The 15755-nt window shown below is 49.4% G+C and overlaps 1 protein-coding gene across 7 annotated transcripts in view; it reads right to left on the bottom strand.

The window, feature by feature from the left end:
- The window catches only part of DOP1B (DOP1 leucine zipper like protein B), a 129180-nt gene that overhangs the window by 43831 nt on the left and 69594 nt on the right, over window positions 1–15755 (bottom strand). For all 7 annotated transcript variants that reach the window (XR_014077699.1, XR_014077700.1, XM_081573051.1 and 4 more), the window contains 5 exons: window positions 7875–8027; window positions 6683–6783; window positions 5285–5475; window positions 973–2575; window positions 211–322 (listed from right to left, as the gene is read on the bottom strand). Coding sequence is in view for 5 of the 7 variants with exons in the window: in XM_081573051.1 (XP_081429177.1) it covers window positions 211–322; window positions 973–2575; window positions 5285–5475; window positions 6683–6783; window positions 7875–8027 (2160 nt within the window). In the remaining 2 variants the exon portion in view is untranslated. The remainder of the gene's footprint in view (window positions 1–210; window positions 323–972; window positions 2576–5284; window positions 5476–6682; window positions 6784–7874; window positions 8028–15755) is intronic.

Raw genomic sequence — 15755 nt, 5'->3', positions numbered from 1 at the left:
AACAAAATCACATGGGCGTTACTTACATACGCACATTTGCACATATACTTGCACACACGCTTGCATTATTTGCATGTGTTACTTGGCATTAATATTGGCATACATGTCTGTATTACACACATACATTTCTTATTTGAAACAGACATAATCCCAAAGAAGACAAAACAATATATGAAAACTGCCTTGAACTTGGGAAAAAAAGCAATTTACCTTTTTGCTTTGATTGGGTTGTTCCAAAAGACAGAAATGACTAATGGTTGTTAGGCCTTCCAACAGAGTGAGTGGATAATCCGGGGATATGTTTTCCCTCTTGGAGGTTACGCTTTGGTGAAGAAATGAGAAACCGGTTTTGAGAATCTTTAAGAATGAGGCCAGAAAGGTTTTTAATCCTAAACATAGAAACCACAGAGATATCACCATCTTAAAACAAACTGGGGCTCTCATAATGAAATACCGCTACAAAAACGACAGGCCTCTTTCAAGCTGTTTTACATTTATCTGGTAGCTTTGGAAAAATGTTTCCAGATGTTTTGGGATTTCTGTGCAAAGGATTCACACTTTTATTTCTGTTCTGCCAAAATAATGGAGACAGACTGACTTGTCCTACAACCCTCTTGACAACGCTAGCCAGGTTTCAGATTAGGTTGAAATGACCCTCCAACTGACTGGCGAGGGCCAATCAGCCAGTGGTAACAAAAGCTGTCACTGAAGCAATAGCAATGCCTCTTCCCAGGTGGCGCTAGTGGTAAAGAACCCGTCTGCCAACACAGGACACACAGGAGATGCGGGTTCCATCCCTGGGTTGGGAAGATCTCCTGGAGGAGGAAATGGCAATCCAGTCCAGAACCTTTGCCTGGAGGATCCCATGGACAGAGGAGCCTGGTGAGCTACAGTCCACCGGGTCTGAGGAGAGTCGTACATGACTGAAGGGACTTAGCACCCAGGTACCAGCTGCCTCAAGGCTCACTGTACCTGACGGAGAGCTTTGTCGACTCGCTCTCATACTGCCTGGCCAGCTCGTCCAAGTTTTTGCAGATCTGGACGAGGAAGGGTGTCACCGTCCAGCCCAGGGACCTTCCGAAGTACGGCAAGGAATGCGTGACCAGGCTGACCCAGGCCGGGTGCATGCCATAGCCATAGGCCGGCTGCAGGCCCCTGACCACGGCGGCCACCAGCAGCCCCTGCGAGGTGAGGGGGTGGGGCCGCACGTACTGCAGGGCGCTGATGGCCTGCTGGAAGTTCAGGGCCCGCCGCCACTCCCGGGGCAGGTCAGGCGGCTGCTCCGTCTCCTCGGGCGCCTGGCCCAGGTGGTGCTCCAGCACAATGAGCACCTGCAGCAGCCTCAGCAGCTCGATCTGCAGCGGGTGCTCGCTCCAGATCTGGTCCTGGCCCAGGTTGATGACGTGCTCCTCCAGCACGCCGTCCTCCCGTAGGGCTCCGCCCGACGCAGCTGTGGCCAAGCCGTAGCGCTTCTGACTCGTGTACATGGAGGCGGACAGCGAGAGCAGGACGAACTCCTGGACCCGGCATCTCTGCAGCAGGCCCTGGATGAACTCCACGTTCTTGCCCTCGGCCGCCTTGGCCACCGAGACCAGCTGCGTCATCACCCTGATCAGGACCTCCACGCTCTTGACCTGCACGTCCCGGTTGCCCAGGATGTCCCGGTGCGAGACCCTCAGGGAGCAAGGGTAGTAGCTGCGGAGGAAACTGAGGCACAGGTAGGTGAGGAGCTCGATGAGCAGCGAGTGCGGGCACGCGCTGGGGGGCTGGCTCGGGAGCTTGCCGTAGAAGCTCTGGCCCCCCAGGGCTTCCTGGTGGCGGGCCAGGAGGTTGGAGATGAGGTTGAGGTGCGCCGTGGCACTGGTGTCCACGCTGGTCCTGGACACGGCCTCGACGAACTCACGCGGGTTGGTTTTGAGCACGGCCTCCAGCACTGAAAAGGCGTAGAGCACCCGCCGCGAATCGTAGGGCTGCAGGTACAGCAGGATGTGTGCGAACAGGGCCTCCAGCCTCGCCTGCCTCTCGCGCTGCTGCTTCTGCAGCCGGGCGGCCGTCAGCGCCTGGAGCTCCGCGGCCGCCTCCTCGTCGCTGGACGGCGGCGACTCCGAGGCCTGGGTCCGGTCCGAGTCCGCGCGCGCCAGGCACGTGGGGCTGCCCACCTGCAGGCCAGGGGCCTGGGCGGCTGCGGCCAGGGGTGCACAGCACTGCTCGCCGCTGCTCAGCTCCCGCGGGTCGTGGGCCGGCGAGGAGAAGGAGGACGTATCCTCGCTGCTGTCCGTGGCGCCGGAGCTCGTGTCGGCCGACTCCGTGCGCTCGCTGCTGTCCTCAGCGGTGGTGTGGGCCGGCCCGTACCCCAGGTCCTCGGGGCGCGGGGGGTGGTCATGCTTGCGGGGCTCGCCACCCACCGGGCGCGCCTCGGGCTCCGTCTCCACCTCGGCCCAGATGGCCTCGCGGTCCACAGAGGTGAGCTGGCCCAGGGGCGCGCCGTCTTCACAGCCGCCCTCCGGCAGCTCAGGTGCGTCCCACGCCTCCGCCAACAAGGCTTGCTTTCTGTTGAGCCAGTGGTGCCAGTTTTCTGCAAGTGACGGAATGACAGACAACTTGAGAACAGAAGGGTTAGTTATGACAGGCAGTTCCACGGTGATCTTGGTCTTAAAGCGAGGCAGCAAGATCAATATTAGTATTTAATATTAGCGTTTGCTCCACGGGGGCAGGGAAGGGGCAAGACAAATTCTTGGCAATATGGTGGATGGGTTGGGATGATCCCCTAGAGAAGGAAATGGCAACCCACTCCAGTGTTCTTGCCTGGAGAATTTCATGGAGGGCTGAGTGGCTTTCACTTTCACATAGGGAATATAACCAATATGATATAATTACTATAAATTGAGTATGCTCAGAGGCTCAGTCCTGTCCAGACTCTTTGTGACCCCATGAACTGTGGCCCACCAGGCTCCTCCGTCCTTGGAATTCTCCAGGCAAGAATACTGGAGTGGGCTGCCGTTTCCTTCTCCAGGGGATCTTCTCCACCCAGGGATCCAACCTGGGTCTTCCGCATTGCAGGTGGATTCTTCACCAACTGAGCCACCAAGGAAGCCCATAAATGGAGTGTAACCTTTAAAAACCATGAATCACTATACTGTGCACATGAAACTTGTGTAGCACTGTAAATCTATACTGCAATAAAAAATAAAGCATAAAAAAAACCCAAAATATAGTTCCTGCATGAAACGACACTAGGTTACATTACAGATGGAAGTCAGACAAGCAAAGCAAACAGGTCTTTTAAAATGGTCAAGAAATTGGGTAATTTAGTTATATTATCATAGAAAATATATACCAAGTTTAGGGGAAGGGTGATCTATAAAAATGCCTATCGTTTTCTCCCAGGACTTTCCTTTCAAAGGTACCCACAGAAACGTCAACAGAAACTGAAAGGGTTTCGCTGAAATGTGCTGCATAAAAACAAAGCACCCACAAAGGAAGAGAACTGAAACCTCATGGTGCAGGCATGCAGAGGGCTGCTGCTGGGTTTTCTAAAGACACATCTACATGCACTGATATGGAGCAATGTGAAGAGTATATTGAGTATTAAAAGAAAACAGCAAGCTGGAAATGTCTGGGAGGATATCTGCTGAGCCATTAACTGTAAAGTGCTCTACTGGCCGGCATAGCAAGGGACTTTACTTGTGCTTTTATTTGCTGATTACTCCCATTTTTAAAATAAGCACTGTCAGTACCTGTGAGAACAGAACATAGACAACGCTTTAAAGTGCTCAGGTTCTCTTTAAAAAGGAGTGAAAAGCCAGATGTCCTCAGCACTGCCAAACATTTATAACAGGCAGCTTTCAACAAATCTATTCCATGAACATTAAGCCAGGTTAGGAAAGAAGGAAGGATAATATATTAGAAATATGAGCTTCCTGTTGTTCACAACGGTATTTAAAAATGAGATTTCTGTAGGACTACCGTGGTAGCGAGGGGGGGTAGTAGAACCCTTCTGGTTGTTTCCAGGGAGACAATAGGGCAGAGAAGACACATTTTTTTCTTAACAGGCAGGTAGCATTAGACAGGAATTAGAAGACGCAGCAGGAATTGCCCCAAGACTTTTAACACCCGATGGGCTGTGGAGTTTCTTGCTAAAGCTAAGAAATGCTTCAAAATTGAGCTGCCATAAATAAAGACCAAACTTTTAAGAAGGTACTTAGTTTACAGTTCTTTGTATTTTACTTTCTTATAAGTGTGGAATAATAAAATGCCTCCTAGTTTTTAGGCAAGGAACCTTGTAAAGAGAGGAAGCCACCTGGGAATCTTTGCTTATTTAGGTATTGGGCTGCATTCCTCTGTAAGATGAGACTTACGAACACTGAGTATTTACAACCCACTAAACTAAACAAACTAGTCAAAGTCTGTAAACCCATTGCTTAGAGAACTAACTGCAGGAAATCATAAAATACACCTATTGTGGGAAGTGATGTTAGACCATAAACCGTGCTAGGTATTCATCACTGAAATTCAATGAAATCATCTGTTTCATTTCAGTCTTTCTTTTCTTTTCCTACCTCTATTCTTTAAAATTTAGTTCAAGATGCCTCTGAAAATTCTCAGAGCCCAGAGGTCTGTTTCTTCTACTTTCCTGATTTTAGGTTAAAGCTGGGAAGAACCTTGGAGAGCAGATAGAAACCACTTACCTTGTTGTTGACGGTTCTTGAGCAGGAGTGATTTTTATACAGTGCAACTGATTAGCTTACATGCAGGTTTCGAAATGCTCGATCATTCATACCTGGGAAAAACCTCTGCTCTCCCGTCCCAGGCCTGAGAAGAGCTAGCCTGGCCAGCCCACAATGGCCTTCACACCAGACCTCAGACTTCCTTCCTAAGTGAAGAGGTGGCCTTGGAGACCTTCAGATGGATGGTCTGTTTTTCTCTCCTACTACCTTGGATGTGCTTGAATTGCTTTCTCCAGCAAAAGAACCAAGAATCAGCTCTATTTATTGGAACATGGGTTCCTAATATTTTCCTCTTTAATATAAAAAAAATCATATATTTTTCAGTGAAATGAACAAACCCACTACCCAGCATTTCTAAGTGCTGGTTCATCTGATCCTGAAATTTTAGGAGGCCCCACAAAGTACCTCCCCCACCTTTCGAATCTGGCGAAACCATCAGTCTGAGTGCCTTGACTTCAGCCCCGGGAGGGTAGGGAGGTCTGGGCCGCCCCTTCCCTCCCCCTGGGCCCAGGGTCCCGGGGATGCAGGGCGGCCTGGCCCTCGCGCAGTGTGCTCACCCGCCGAGTTCTCCCGTGTGAGGCAGTGGATGGCGGTCCGCTGGGTCTTGGGCTGCAGCAGGAGCAGGAGCACGGGCTCTAGGATGCGGGCCGCGTCGCCCAGGGAGAGTGCCCGCACCAGCCAGGCCTGTGCGGCGGCCCCGATGGCCCCATCCGAGCTGCCCAGGCTGTCCAGCACCACGAACAGGGACCTGCCGCAGGGCGGGGGTTGTGGATGCGCACCGTCAGGGCGCTCAGGACACCCTTGGGGAGCTCCACCCGGGGGGCTGGACTTGCGGGCCCAGGCAGACGAGGACCACAAGGTCAACCCTGCTTCCAGCTAGAGTCACTGTTGTTTTGTTGTTGAGTTGCTAAGTCAGGGGAGCTTTTAAAAATCCTGATGCCCGGGCCTCCTCACAAATGGGGGGATGGGGTGGGGTGCATTAGGACCAGGTGGCATCTCTCCAAGGCTGCGTGTCTGAGCCCACATCTGACCCTACCCGTTACCTTCAAGAAAAAGGTAAAAGCGAAAGTGAAGTTGCTCAGCTGTGTCTGACTCCTTGTGACCCCCACGGACTGCAGCCTACCAGGCTTCTCCGTCCATGGGATTTTCCAGGCAAGAATACTGGAGTGGCTTGCTATTTCCTTCTCCAGGGGACCTTCCCTACCCAGGGATGGAACCCAGGCCTCCCGCCTTGCAGCCAGATGCTTTACCCTCTGAGCCACCAGGGAAGCTTACAAGAAACAAGGTAGGGGATTTTTAAAAACCAATGTAGAACAGAGCATGCCTGTAATAAAATGCACGGTTTCTGACATGGGATTGAGACATCGCAGCTGCACACACCCAGTGTGGCTGCCACCCCAGTTAAGGTCCATGTGTGTGCGTGTGTACTCTGTTGTGCCCGACTCTTTGCAACCCCATGGTTGGTAGCCCGCCAGGCCCCTCTGTCTATGGGATTTCCCAGGCAAGAATACTGGAGTGGGTTGCCTTTTCCTTCTTCAGGGGCTCTTCCTGACCCAGGGATCCAACCTGCATCTCCTGCACTGACTGGCAGGTGGGTTCTTTACCACTGAGCCACTGGGGAAGCCCGGCAAGATTTACCCGTCCTCGTCTTCCTACCAAGCCCCCTCGGGGGGCCCATTCTGCCAGCTTCTTGGGTGATTCTGAGGCACACAGGGCTTCCTCCCCCCATGATCAAGGTAAGAAACCCCTCTACCAGGTATTCACACCTGTCTGGCCTGAATTCACTGAGGGGATCCCAGGAATCCTTGCTCCGCATCAAGAACACGGGGCGGGGGGCGGAGGTTGTTTCCGTTTCATGCATCTCCCCGATTCCAGCCTGGCACGCTGACCCAGCACCTCCCCAAAGTGTCCTTTTCCTTTAAGGGTTAAGTTATTTTAAAAAAAGCCCCCATCACCTGTCAAAGGAGCGATTGTGAGATGTCACTCTGCTGCCCTGGATCTCTCTAGTCAGGTGCCAGATGACAGAAAATCGAAACAGAGCTTCCAACCTGGTTCCCTTGAACAGGAGAGAAAACGGGAGTGAGGCGCCTGGTTTCTTTCTTAACAGAACGGCGTTCTTAGTGGCAGCGAACCCCGTTTAAATGACAAATGAGAACTCAGCGGAAAGAGGGCACGCAGGGTAGAGGTGCCCGAGTTAGGGCCTGGTGTCTGGCGGGGCAGGTGGGAGGAGGAGCCTGCTCCTCGCCTTCCTTGCTGTGGATGCGCTCTCGGGGCAGTCCGTGTTCCAGACTCCACGACCACCTGAGTCCAGGGTCACACCCAGGCCTGCGGCTGGAAAAGAACCCAGCGTACGGCCTTCTTGTGGCCCCTGGCGGTGCCATCCCCAGCCTCTTTGGCACCTGTTTCACGGAAGACAACTTTTTTCCATGAACTGGGGTCGGGGGATGATTTCAGAATGATTCCATGCTCATGATTGTTAGCGTGCCCTTCATTTCTCATCTAATACCACCGCTGACCTCACAGGAGGTTCTGGTCTGCAGCCCAGAGACTGGGGACCCCTGGTTTGGAGGACAGGACCTGATGCAGAGCCAGGGCTCTGGTAGTGACACGTTCTCTGCAGCTGCCTGCTTCACTGAGAGCCCTGGGGGCCCTGCAAGCATCACGGGAGCCTGGGTAGATGTCCCTGGTAAGCCTTAATACGACACACGGGGCGGCTCGTGCTCCTTCAGGCCTTCCGGTCCCAAAATTATGGATTTATTAAAATGCTGCTGATGCAACACACCTGCCCGTTAAACAGGATGTCCACTGTGCCCCAGAATGACTCCTGTCGGATACAGGTGAGCCTGCCTGAGGGCTTCCCTGGTGTCTCAGACGGTAAAGAATCCGCCTGCATTGCAGGAGACCTGGGTTCGATCCCTGGGTTGGGAAGATCCCCTGGAGGAGGGCGTGGCAACCCACTCCAGTACTCTTGCCTGGAAAATCCTCACGGGCAGAGGAGCATGGTGGGCTACAGTCTGTAGGGTCGCAAAGAGTTAGACACGACTGAATGACTAACACATGCCCCCACGAGACACCTGGGCGGGGGGTGGGAGGGGAAGGGGTGTGAGGACCGGGGTCAGAGGGAGGTCGCCGGCTGCAGAGACTCACCTTGTCGGGGTTCAGGAGGGCGTGGCAGATGATGTCCTCGCAGATGTTGGCCGTGGGGGCCAGGCAGTGCAGCCGGTAGAACAACTCCACGCACGTGACGTGATGCTCCCGGGTCTCCTTGTTCAGCTGATTCCAAAGCACTCGAGCCACCCTCTGGATGGAGGGGAGACTGGGTGAACACCGGCAACCCCTGCCCCTTTCCTCCTTCGGCAGGCCAGTCCGGCCCCCTTCCTCCTTCGGCAGGCCAGTCCGCCCCCAGCTGCCGGCAACCCCTGCCCCTTTCCTCCTTCAGCAGGCCAGTCCGGCCCCCAGCTGCCGGCAACCCCTGCCCCTTTCCTCCTTCGGCAGGCCAGTCTGCCCCCAGCTGCCGGCAACTCCTGTCCCTTTCCTCTGGCAGGCCAGTCCGCCCCCAGCTGCCGGCAACCCCTGCCCCTTTCCTCCTTCGGCAGGCCAGTCCGGCCCCCAGCTGCCGGCAACCCCTGCCCCTTTCCTCCTCTGGCAGGCCAGTCCGGCCCCCAGCTGCCGGTTCCTGCCTATCTTTGCTATGTGAGCATCCTTAATACACAAAGAACCACCACCGCCAGGCAAAACGAACCACATCACAGGCCCCTCAGGAGCCACCAGGCGAAGGTAACGGCACGGGTGAAATGTGGGGATCGGCCACCCGGGACACTGCAGCTGTAGCCCAGACCTTCACTTTCAGAGGGGAATCACCTGGCATCAGGCGCCTGTCGATGATGGAGACGTCCTCTCAACCCGCACACACCAAGGCTCCCTGCGAGCCGGCGCGGGGGTCCCAGGGTCGTGCCCTCTAGGAAGTTTGGGGGGCGATCTGTGGTGGGCGCTATCCTGGGGTAGACACCCTAGCACCTTACTGCTGGTGGCTGGCTCTAACTGGTGTTCAGCTTTAATCCCACAAACTTGCTTGCTCCCATTTCTATGCTCAATGCTGTAGCAGAGGCCTGCCTCATCTTCAGGGCCCAAACTGTATCCCAGGATCAAGTCCTTCATGTCCTCAACTCTGATCTCAGTTCTTTAAACGTATGAGGTCTGCGGGTGGCTGCAGCCCCTCTCCAAGTCACAGGGGACACCAGCTGGACCAACCAGAGAGAGACTCAAAAAGAAGGCTGGTCCCACTCCTAGCAGGGGGAATTTCTGAAGGCATTTTTTTGGGGGTCATGGAAAAAGATGATGTCTGACGGATTATAATGTTTTGGAGACATTGTAGATCGAAGAACTTCTTTTGACTCATTTATTTCTTAGCTTCCCTGGTGGCTCAGACAGTAACAAAATCGCCTGCAATGTGGGAAACCAGGGTTCGATCCCTGGGTTGGGAAGATCCCCTGGAGAAGAGAAAGGCTACCCACTCCAGTATTCTGGCCCGGAGAATTCCATGGACTGTATAGTCCGTAGGGTCACAAAGAGCTGGACACGACTTTCACTTTCCTATCTAGAAAAGCACTAAATCCCTTCGTGGTGACATCAGCTCCTCCTGACTAGCAGAAAACCTCTTATAAAGTAAGTGCTTCATTGCACTAAACTCCTCCTTCACTGAAATCTTATATACTGACCTTCTTGGAAGGACTGATGCTGAAGCTGAAACTCCAATACTTTGGCCATGTGATGCGAAGAACTGACTCATCTGAAAAGACCCTGATGCTGGGAAAGATTGAAGGCAGGAGGAGAAGGGGACGATAGGGGATGAGATGGTTGGATGGCATCACTGACTCGATGGACATGAGTTTGAGTAAGCTCCGGGAGTTGGTGATGGACAGGGAAGCCTGGAGTGCTGCAGTCCATGGGGTCGCAAAGAGTCTACATGACTGAGCGACTGAACTGAACTGAAGGTTTAATATAAGTTAGATATTGTTATACCTTTTACAAGTTTGTCAGCAAGGGAAGAACCTCGAGTGAAGAAACTTCTAAAAAGAGATATGAGCTTTTAGATAAACTTTATTAAGAATAATTATGCTTCAGGAATGTCTGTCTAAAATAGTCTTTCCAGATTGAAGTAACTTATATTTCTAGGGTTGGTGCTAAACTAAGTGCAGCAAGCTTATTGAATAGCTAAGTCATTTCCAAATAAAGTAGTCTCTTTACCTTCAGTCCCAAGGGCAAATTTATGTGTAAGATGCTCTATTTGGAAGGTTTAAAGGTTTTTTGAGACTTGATGTTGATCACAAAAAAAATGCCTGCCCATTCATCATCTTTGCCTTCTTGGTCTCTATGCTCTGGACATTTTCTTAGTGGCTGGCAATCTGCCATTACTACTTAGAAAGGGCAGGGCACTCTTGGGACATCTGACCTTACTCTTGTTGGCACTGTAGGCAGAATGAACGTTGGCATGTAAGCTGTTCCATGGGAACGAGAAAAAGGCTAGAGAATCTGGAACCAGACTGACGCCTGGAGTCTGAGAACCTGGGGCGCATCCTGGCTGTCTGTATAGGTTGCTTGACCGTCTCCAGTTCCAGCATCTCAATGTGGGCAGGCTCCAGCCCTGTCTCATTCTTGAGAACCTGGTCATATTAATATACAACGTATGCTCCAGTGCTTGGCAAGTAGCATGTGCTCAGGTATGTACTAAATCTGAAGCAAAATAAAAATCAAGGCTTCAGAAAGAACTCATAAAAGCATACCCAGACAAGAGGAAAGTACTGAGTGCTATCATTTTTATCCTATTAATAGCCTTCCAAGGATTCATGGCTGAAATTCTTTCTTCTCTTTTCCTCTCTGTGCCTATGATGTAGCTATGCCAAACTCTGTGATGTATGCAGGACCAGGGAAAAAGATCTGCCCAGTCACCGTAGTTCCAAGTTCTACAGAGCCAAGATCTATACTGTGACTCAACTTTGGTAGGAAGGAAGACAGGGAGAACAAGGGGAAGAAGCTGAAGAGCAACTAAATCCAGGCTCTGCCAGGACCCAACATCATGAATGGGGCTAGACTGAACAAGCCATGGACCCTCTCCCAGTGAAAATTATGGAAACAGAAAACAACCAGCCATTTAGAGTTGCTGGACATTATCCTAAGGGCATTCAAGAAATGGGGAAAAACTCGAGAGAACCTATGAAAATTCCAGCACAAGAAACAATAAGTCTATGGCACTTCAACTATGACCCCCTCCACCTCTCAATCCAGCCTGACTTGGTAGGGGGTGGCCGGGAAGATGGGCCTCCCCTCCCCCCAGCTTCCCAGCTAATAAGGCTCTGCATCTCCCTGGGAGGAACAGGCCACCAGTATTTTACTCCTCTGCCCTGGCTCTTGGGTGGAGGCTCTATTCAAGTACAGCAGGCTAAGAACAGGAGGGTCCGGATCATTCATTAGCAGAGGAAAAGAGGCACACCCAGAAGACCAAAGGCTACCACCCCGCCCAGCACCCCGAAGGGAAATCACACCAAGAGAAGCAGACAACTGACCCAGTTTCAGCTCTTCCTGCACAATAGGATTCAGAGGTTCTCCCAAGGGGAGAGGCAGGCCACAAAACAGAGCTGCACAGCTCTCTATATGGGAACAAGTTTATTTGAAACAGGGTGTAAGATAAGGTCAAGCCTAGGAGTGCTCTCAGAAATAACAAGAGATTTTAATGGTAAGTAATTAAGAGGAGGCTGCTAGCTCCATGATAGCAACAAGCTGAACCACAGGCCAGCTCATTTACCAGAAATAAACAGAGACACATCTTATCTTATTAAAGTCACTCAGTATAAACCCCATGGATTATACAGTCCATGGAATTCTCCAGGCTAGAATACTAGAGAGGGTAGCCTTTCCCTTCTCCAGGGGATTTTCCCAACCCAGGGATTGAACCCAGGTCTCCCACATTGCAGGAGGATTCTTTACCAGCTGAGCCACAAGGGAAGCCCAAGAACACTGGAGTGGGTATCCTATCACTTCCCCAGTGGGTCTTCCTGACTCAGGAATTGAACCAGGGTCTCCTGCATTGCAGGCGGATTCTTGACCAACTGAGCTAGGAGGGCTAGGAAACATCCTCCTGTGTCAAAACAAATCTCTAAGACTGCCCTCAAAAAACTACTTGAGACAGGGACTTCCCTGGGGGCCCAGTGGTTAATAATCTGCCTTCCAATGCAGGGGATGTGGGTTCATCCCTGGGTGGGGAAGTTAGATCCCACATGCCACAGGGCAACTAAGCCTGCAAACTAGAGAGAAGCCCACACATGGCAACAAAGGTCCTGCATGCCACAACTAAGACCCAACACAGCCACAAAAATAATATATATATAAAAACACTAAAAAATAAAAAAACTTATTGGAGTCAAGAGTATAAATTGGATCAGGCTGTGGAGTAATTTGTGCCCCAGGACATTGTTAAAAATAAAAGAGCCATCATCCAGTGATTAGTGGAGCCTAACATCTAGGTGTGATACCAACAGAGTTTAACAGAGATCAGGGAAAGTCAATGAAAATCTTGCTAAAATCACCATTATCTCACGAGTGGCTGCACATTTCTAAGGCTGCAGCCTCCAAGGAGCAGCACCAATGGCTCACCCTTCAGAGGAAACAAACTAAAACAGTCAAGTCACTAAACAAACAACAGAGACAACAACGAGTCACTGGTGGGAGTTGGAGGTAGGTGCCAGAATACAAAGTCACAACAATATATTATCTAAAATGCTGAGTCTTCAGTAAAGGTTACAAGACATGGCAAAGATACAAGAAAATATGACCCACCCACAGGGATTAAAGAAGCAGACAGTAGAAGCCAAGAGAGGAACCAGGTTTAACAAAGACTTCAAAGGAGCTGTTATAAATGTGTTCGAATAACTAAAGGAAACCATGTTCAAAGAAGAAAAAAAAAGTATGATGACAATGCCTCATCAAATAGACGATAACAGTAAGAAGTCAGAAACTATTATAAAAAGGACACTCTGGAGTTCAAAGTACAATAACAAATGAAAAATTCACTAGAGGGGGCTCAACAGTTTACTTGAATTAGCAGAAGAGTCAGTGAAAAAGATTGATAAAAATCATGAAATCTGAAGTATATATATAAAAAAAATAATGAATAAAGCCTTAGAGAAATGTGCAGAACACTATTAAGGGCACCAGCCTACACACAAGTGGAATGCCAAGCCAGGAAAAAGATGAGCAAGAAAAATATTTAAAGAAGGGCTGAAAACTTCCCAAATTTGATGAAAAACCTCAATCAACATATCTGAGACGCTCAATGTATTCCAAACAGGATAAATAGAAAGAGATCCACAGCCAGACACATCCTAGTGGAATGATAAAGGATAGAGAAAATCTTGAAAGTAACAAGAGAAAACTGACTGGATAATTTACAAGCAAGCCCCAGTAAGGTAACAGCCAACTTTTCATCAGAAATAAGGGAAGCCAGAAAACTGGTGGATGACACATTCAAACAATTAATTCAAATGCAGGTTCACTCAAACATTTAGCTGAGCATTCATTATGGATTATTAAACAAGTGCTGCTTTAAATATTTTATAATCAAGTGTGTGTGGAAAAGATTAAAGTGGTCTTATTCTTATATTCAATATGTTGAAAGACAAAAAATAAAACAAACAAACAAGATCTTATATCCCATAAATCTATCTTATATAAAAGAAAGAAAAATAAAGACATTTCCAGATAAACAAAATCTAACAGATTTTGTTGCTAGCAGCCCTACTTTACAAGAAAAACTAATGGAAAAGTTCTTCAGGGTGAAAGTAATTGACCCCAGACAGTCATCTGAATCCATACAAAAAGCAAAGAGCACCAGAAAAAGTAATTATGTAATTATAAAGAGACAGTATGAATGCATATTCCTTCTCTTTTCTTCTTACAAATAATTTAAAAAACCAGTCGCATAAAACAATAGGTGCACGCTGCACTGCTGGTCCCATCACTTGTGGAAATGTATTTAACAACAGTACAAGCAAAGGTGGACTGAAGTAAACGAACAGTACCACATGTAAACTTGAAACCACAAGTGAAGAGATCCAGAATGGGAAGTAAGGGACATGCAACAACAGACTGGTTCAAAATCTGGAAAGGAGTACATCAAGGCTGTATATTGTCACTTTGCTCATTTAACTTACATGCAGAGTGTGAAAGAGTTAGTCGCTAGGTCATGTCTGACTCTGCAACCCCATGGACTGTAGCCTGCCAAGCTCCTCTGTCCATGAAATTCTCTAGGCAAGAATACTGGAGTGGGCTGTCATGCCTTCCTCCAGGGGATCTTCCCAACTGAGGGATCGAACCTGGGTTTCCTGCATTGCAGGCAGATTCTTTACCATCTGAGCCACCAGAGAAGCCCTATATGCAGAGCACATCACACGAAATGCCGGGCTGGATGAAGCTCAAGATGGAATCAAGATTGCCGGGAGAAATATCAATAACCTCAGATACGCAGATGACACCGCCCTTATGGCAGAGAGCGAAGAGGAATTAAAGAGCCTCTTGATGAAGGTGAAAGAGGAGAGTGAAAAAGATGGCTTAAAACTCAACATTCAAAAAACTAGGATCATGGCATCCGGTCCCATCACTTCATGGCAAATAGATGGGGAAACAATGGAAACAGTGACAGACTTTATTTTCTTAGGCTCCAAAATCACTGCAGACAGTGACTGCAGCCATGAAATTAAAAGTCGCTTGCTCCTTGGAAGAAAAGCTATGACCAACCTAGACAGCATATTAAAAAGCAGAGACATTAGTGGTCATGTATGGATTTTACTGCTGCTGCTGCTGCTGCTAAGTCGCTTCAGTCGTGTCCGACTCTGTGCGACCCCATAGATGGCAGCCCACCAGGCTCTGCCATCCCTGGGATTCTCCAGGCAAGAACACTGGAGTGGGTTGCCATTTCCTTCTCCAATGCATGAAAGTGAAAAGTGAAAGTGAAGTCGCTCAGTCGTGTCCGACTCTTGGCGACCCCATGGACTGCAGCCTACCAGGCTCCTCCGTCCACGGGATTTTCCAGGCAAGAGTACTGGAGTGGGGTGCCATCACCTTCTCCGATGGATGTTACAGTTGGACCATAAAGAAGGCTCAAGAGCAGAAGAGTTGATGCTTTTCAACTGTGGAGTTGGAGAAGACTCTTGAGAGTCCCTTGGACTGCAAGGAGGGCAAACCAGTCAATCCTAAAGGAAATCAACCCTGAATATTCATTGGAAGGACTGACGCTGAAGCTCCACTGCTTTGGCCACCTGATCCGAAGCACCGACTCACTGGAAAAGACCCTGATGCTGGTAAAGATTGAAGGCAGGAGGAGAAGGGGACCACAGAGGATGAGATGATTGGATGGCATCACCAATTCAGCGGACACGAGTTTGAGCAAATTCTGGGAGACTTTGAAGGACAGGGAAGCTTGGCCTGCTGCAGTCCATGGGATTGCAAAGAGTCGGACACAACTAAGTGACTGAACAACCAAACTCTATGAATATATAATTGTTTTCCTTTCTTTTACCAAGTTCTTAAAATATCATATTATACAACCACATCTTGTTCAGTTTATAACATACTTGGATGTACTATGCATAATAACAACAGCACAAGAAAGGGAAGAGGCACAGAGCTATTCAAGAGGTGGAAAAGGGTTGGTCAGTCAGTCATGTCTGACCCTTTGCGACCCCATGGACTACAGCCTGCGAGGCATTTTTCTACAACTCACAGGAATTCAGAATGCAAGTGAAGTCAATTCTGATAAGATGTATATGGTAAATCTTAACAGTAGTAACCACTAAAAAAAAATAACTCCAAAAATACATTGAAAAAAATCATTAAGGGGATTAAAACATTACACTGGAAAAGAGCACTTAATGGAAAAGAAAATAAAAAGGGGGAAACAGGTGGAAAAAAAAAAGAAATCACATATAGGAAACAAGGAAAATGGAATATTTCTAAGAATATAGTAAAAACCACTGA

Source organism: Giraffa tippelskirchi, chromosome 2 (genome assembly GCF_054371585.1).
Source record: "Giraffa tippelskirchi isolate mGirTip1 chromosome 2, T2T-mGirTip1v1.2.pri, whole genome shotgun sequence".
Classification (NCBI taxonomy): Eukaryota; Metazoa; Chordata; class Mammalia; order Artiodactyla; family Giraffidae; genus Giraffa; species Giraffa tippelskirchi.
This window is presented reverse-complemented; position numbering and strand designations above follow the sequence as displayed.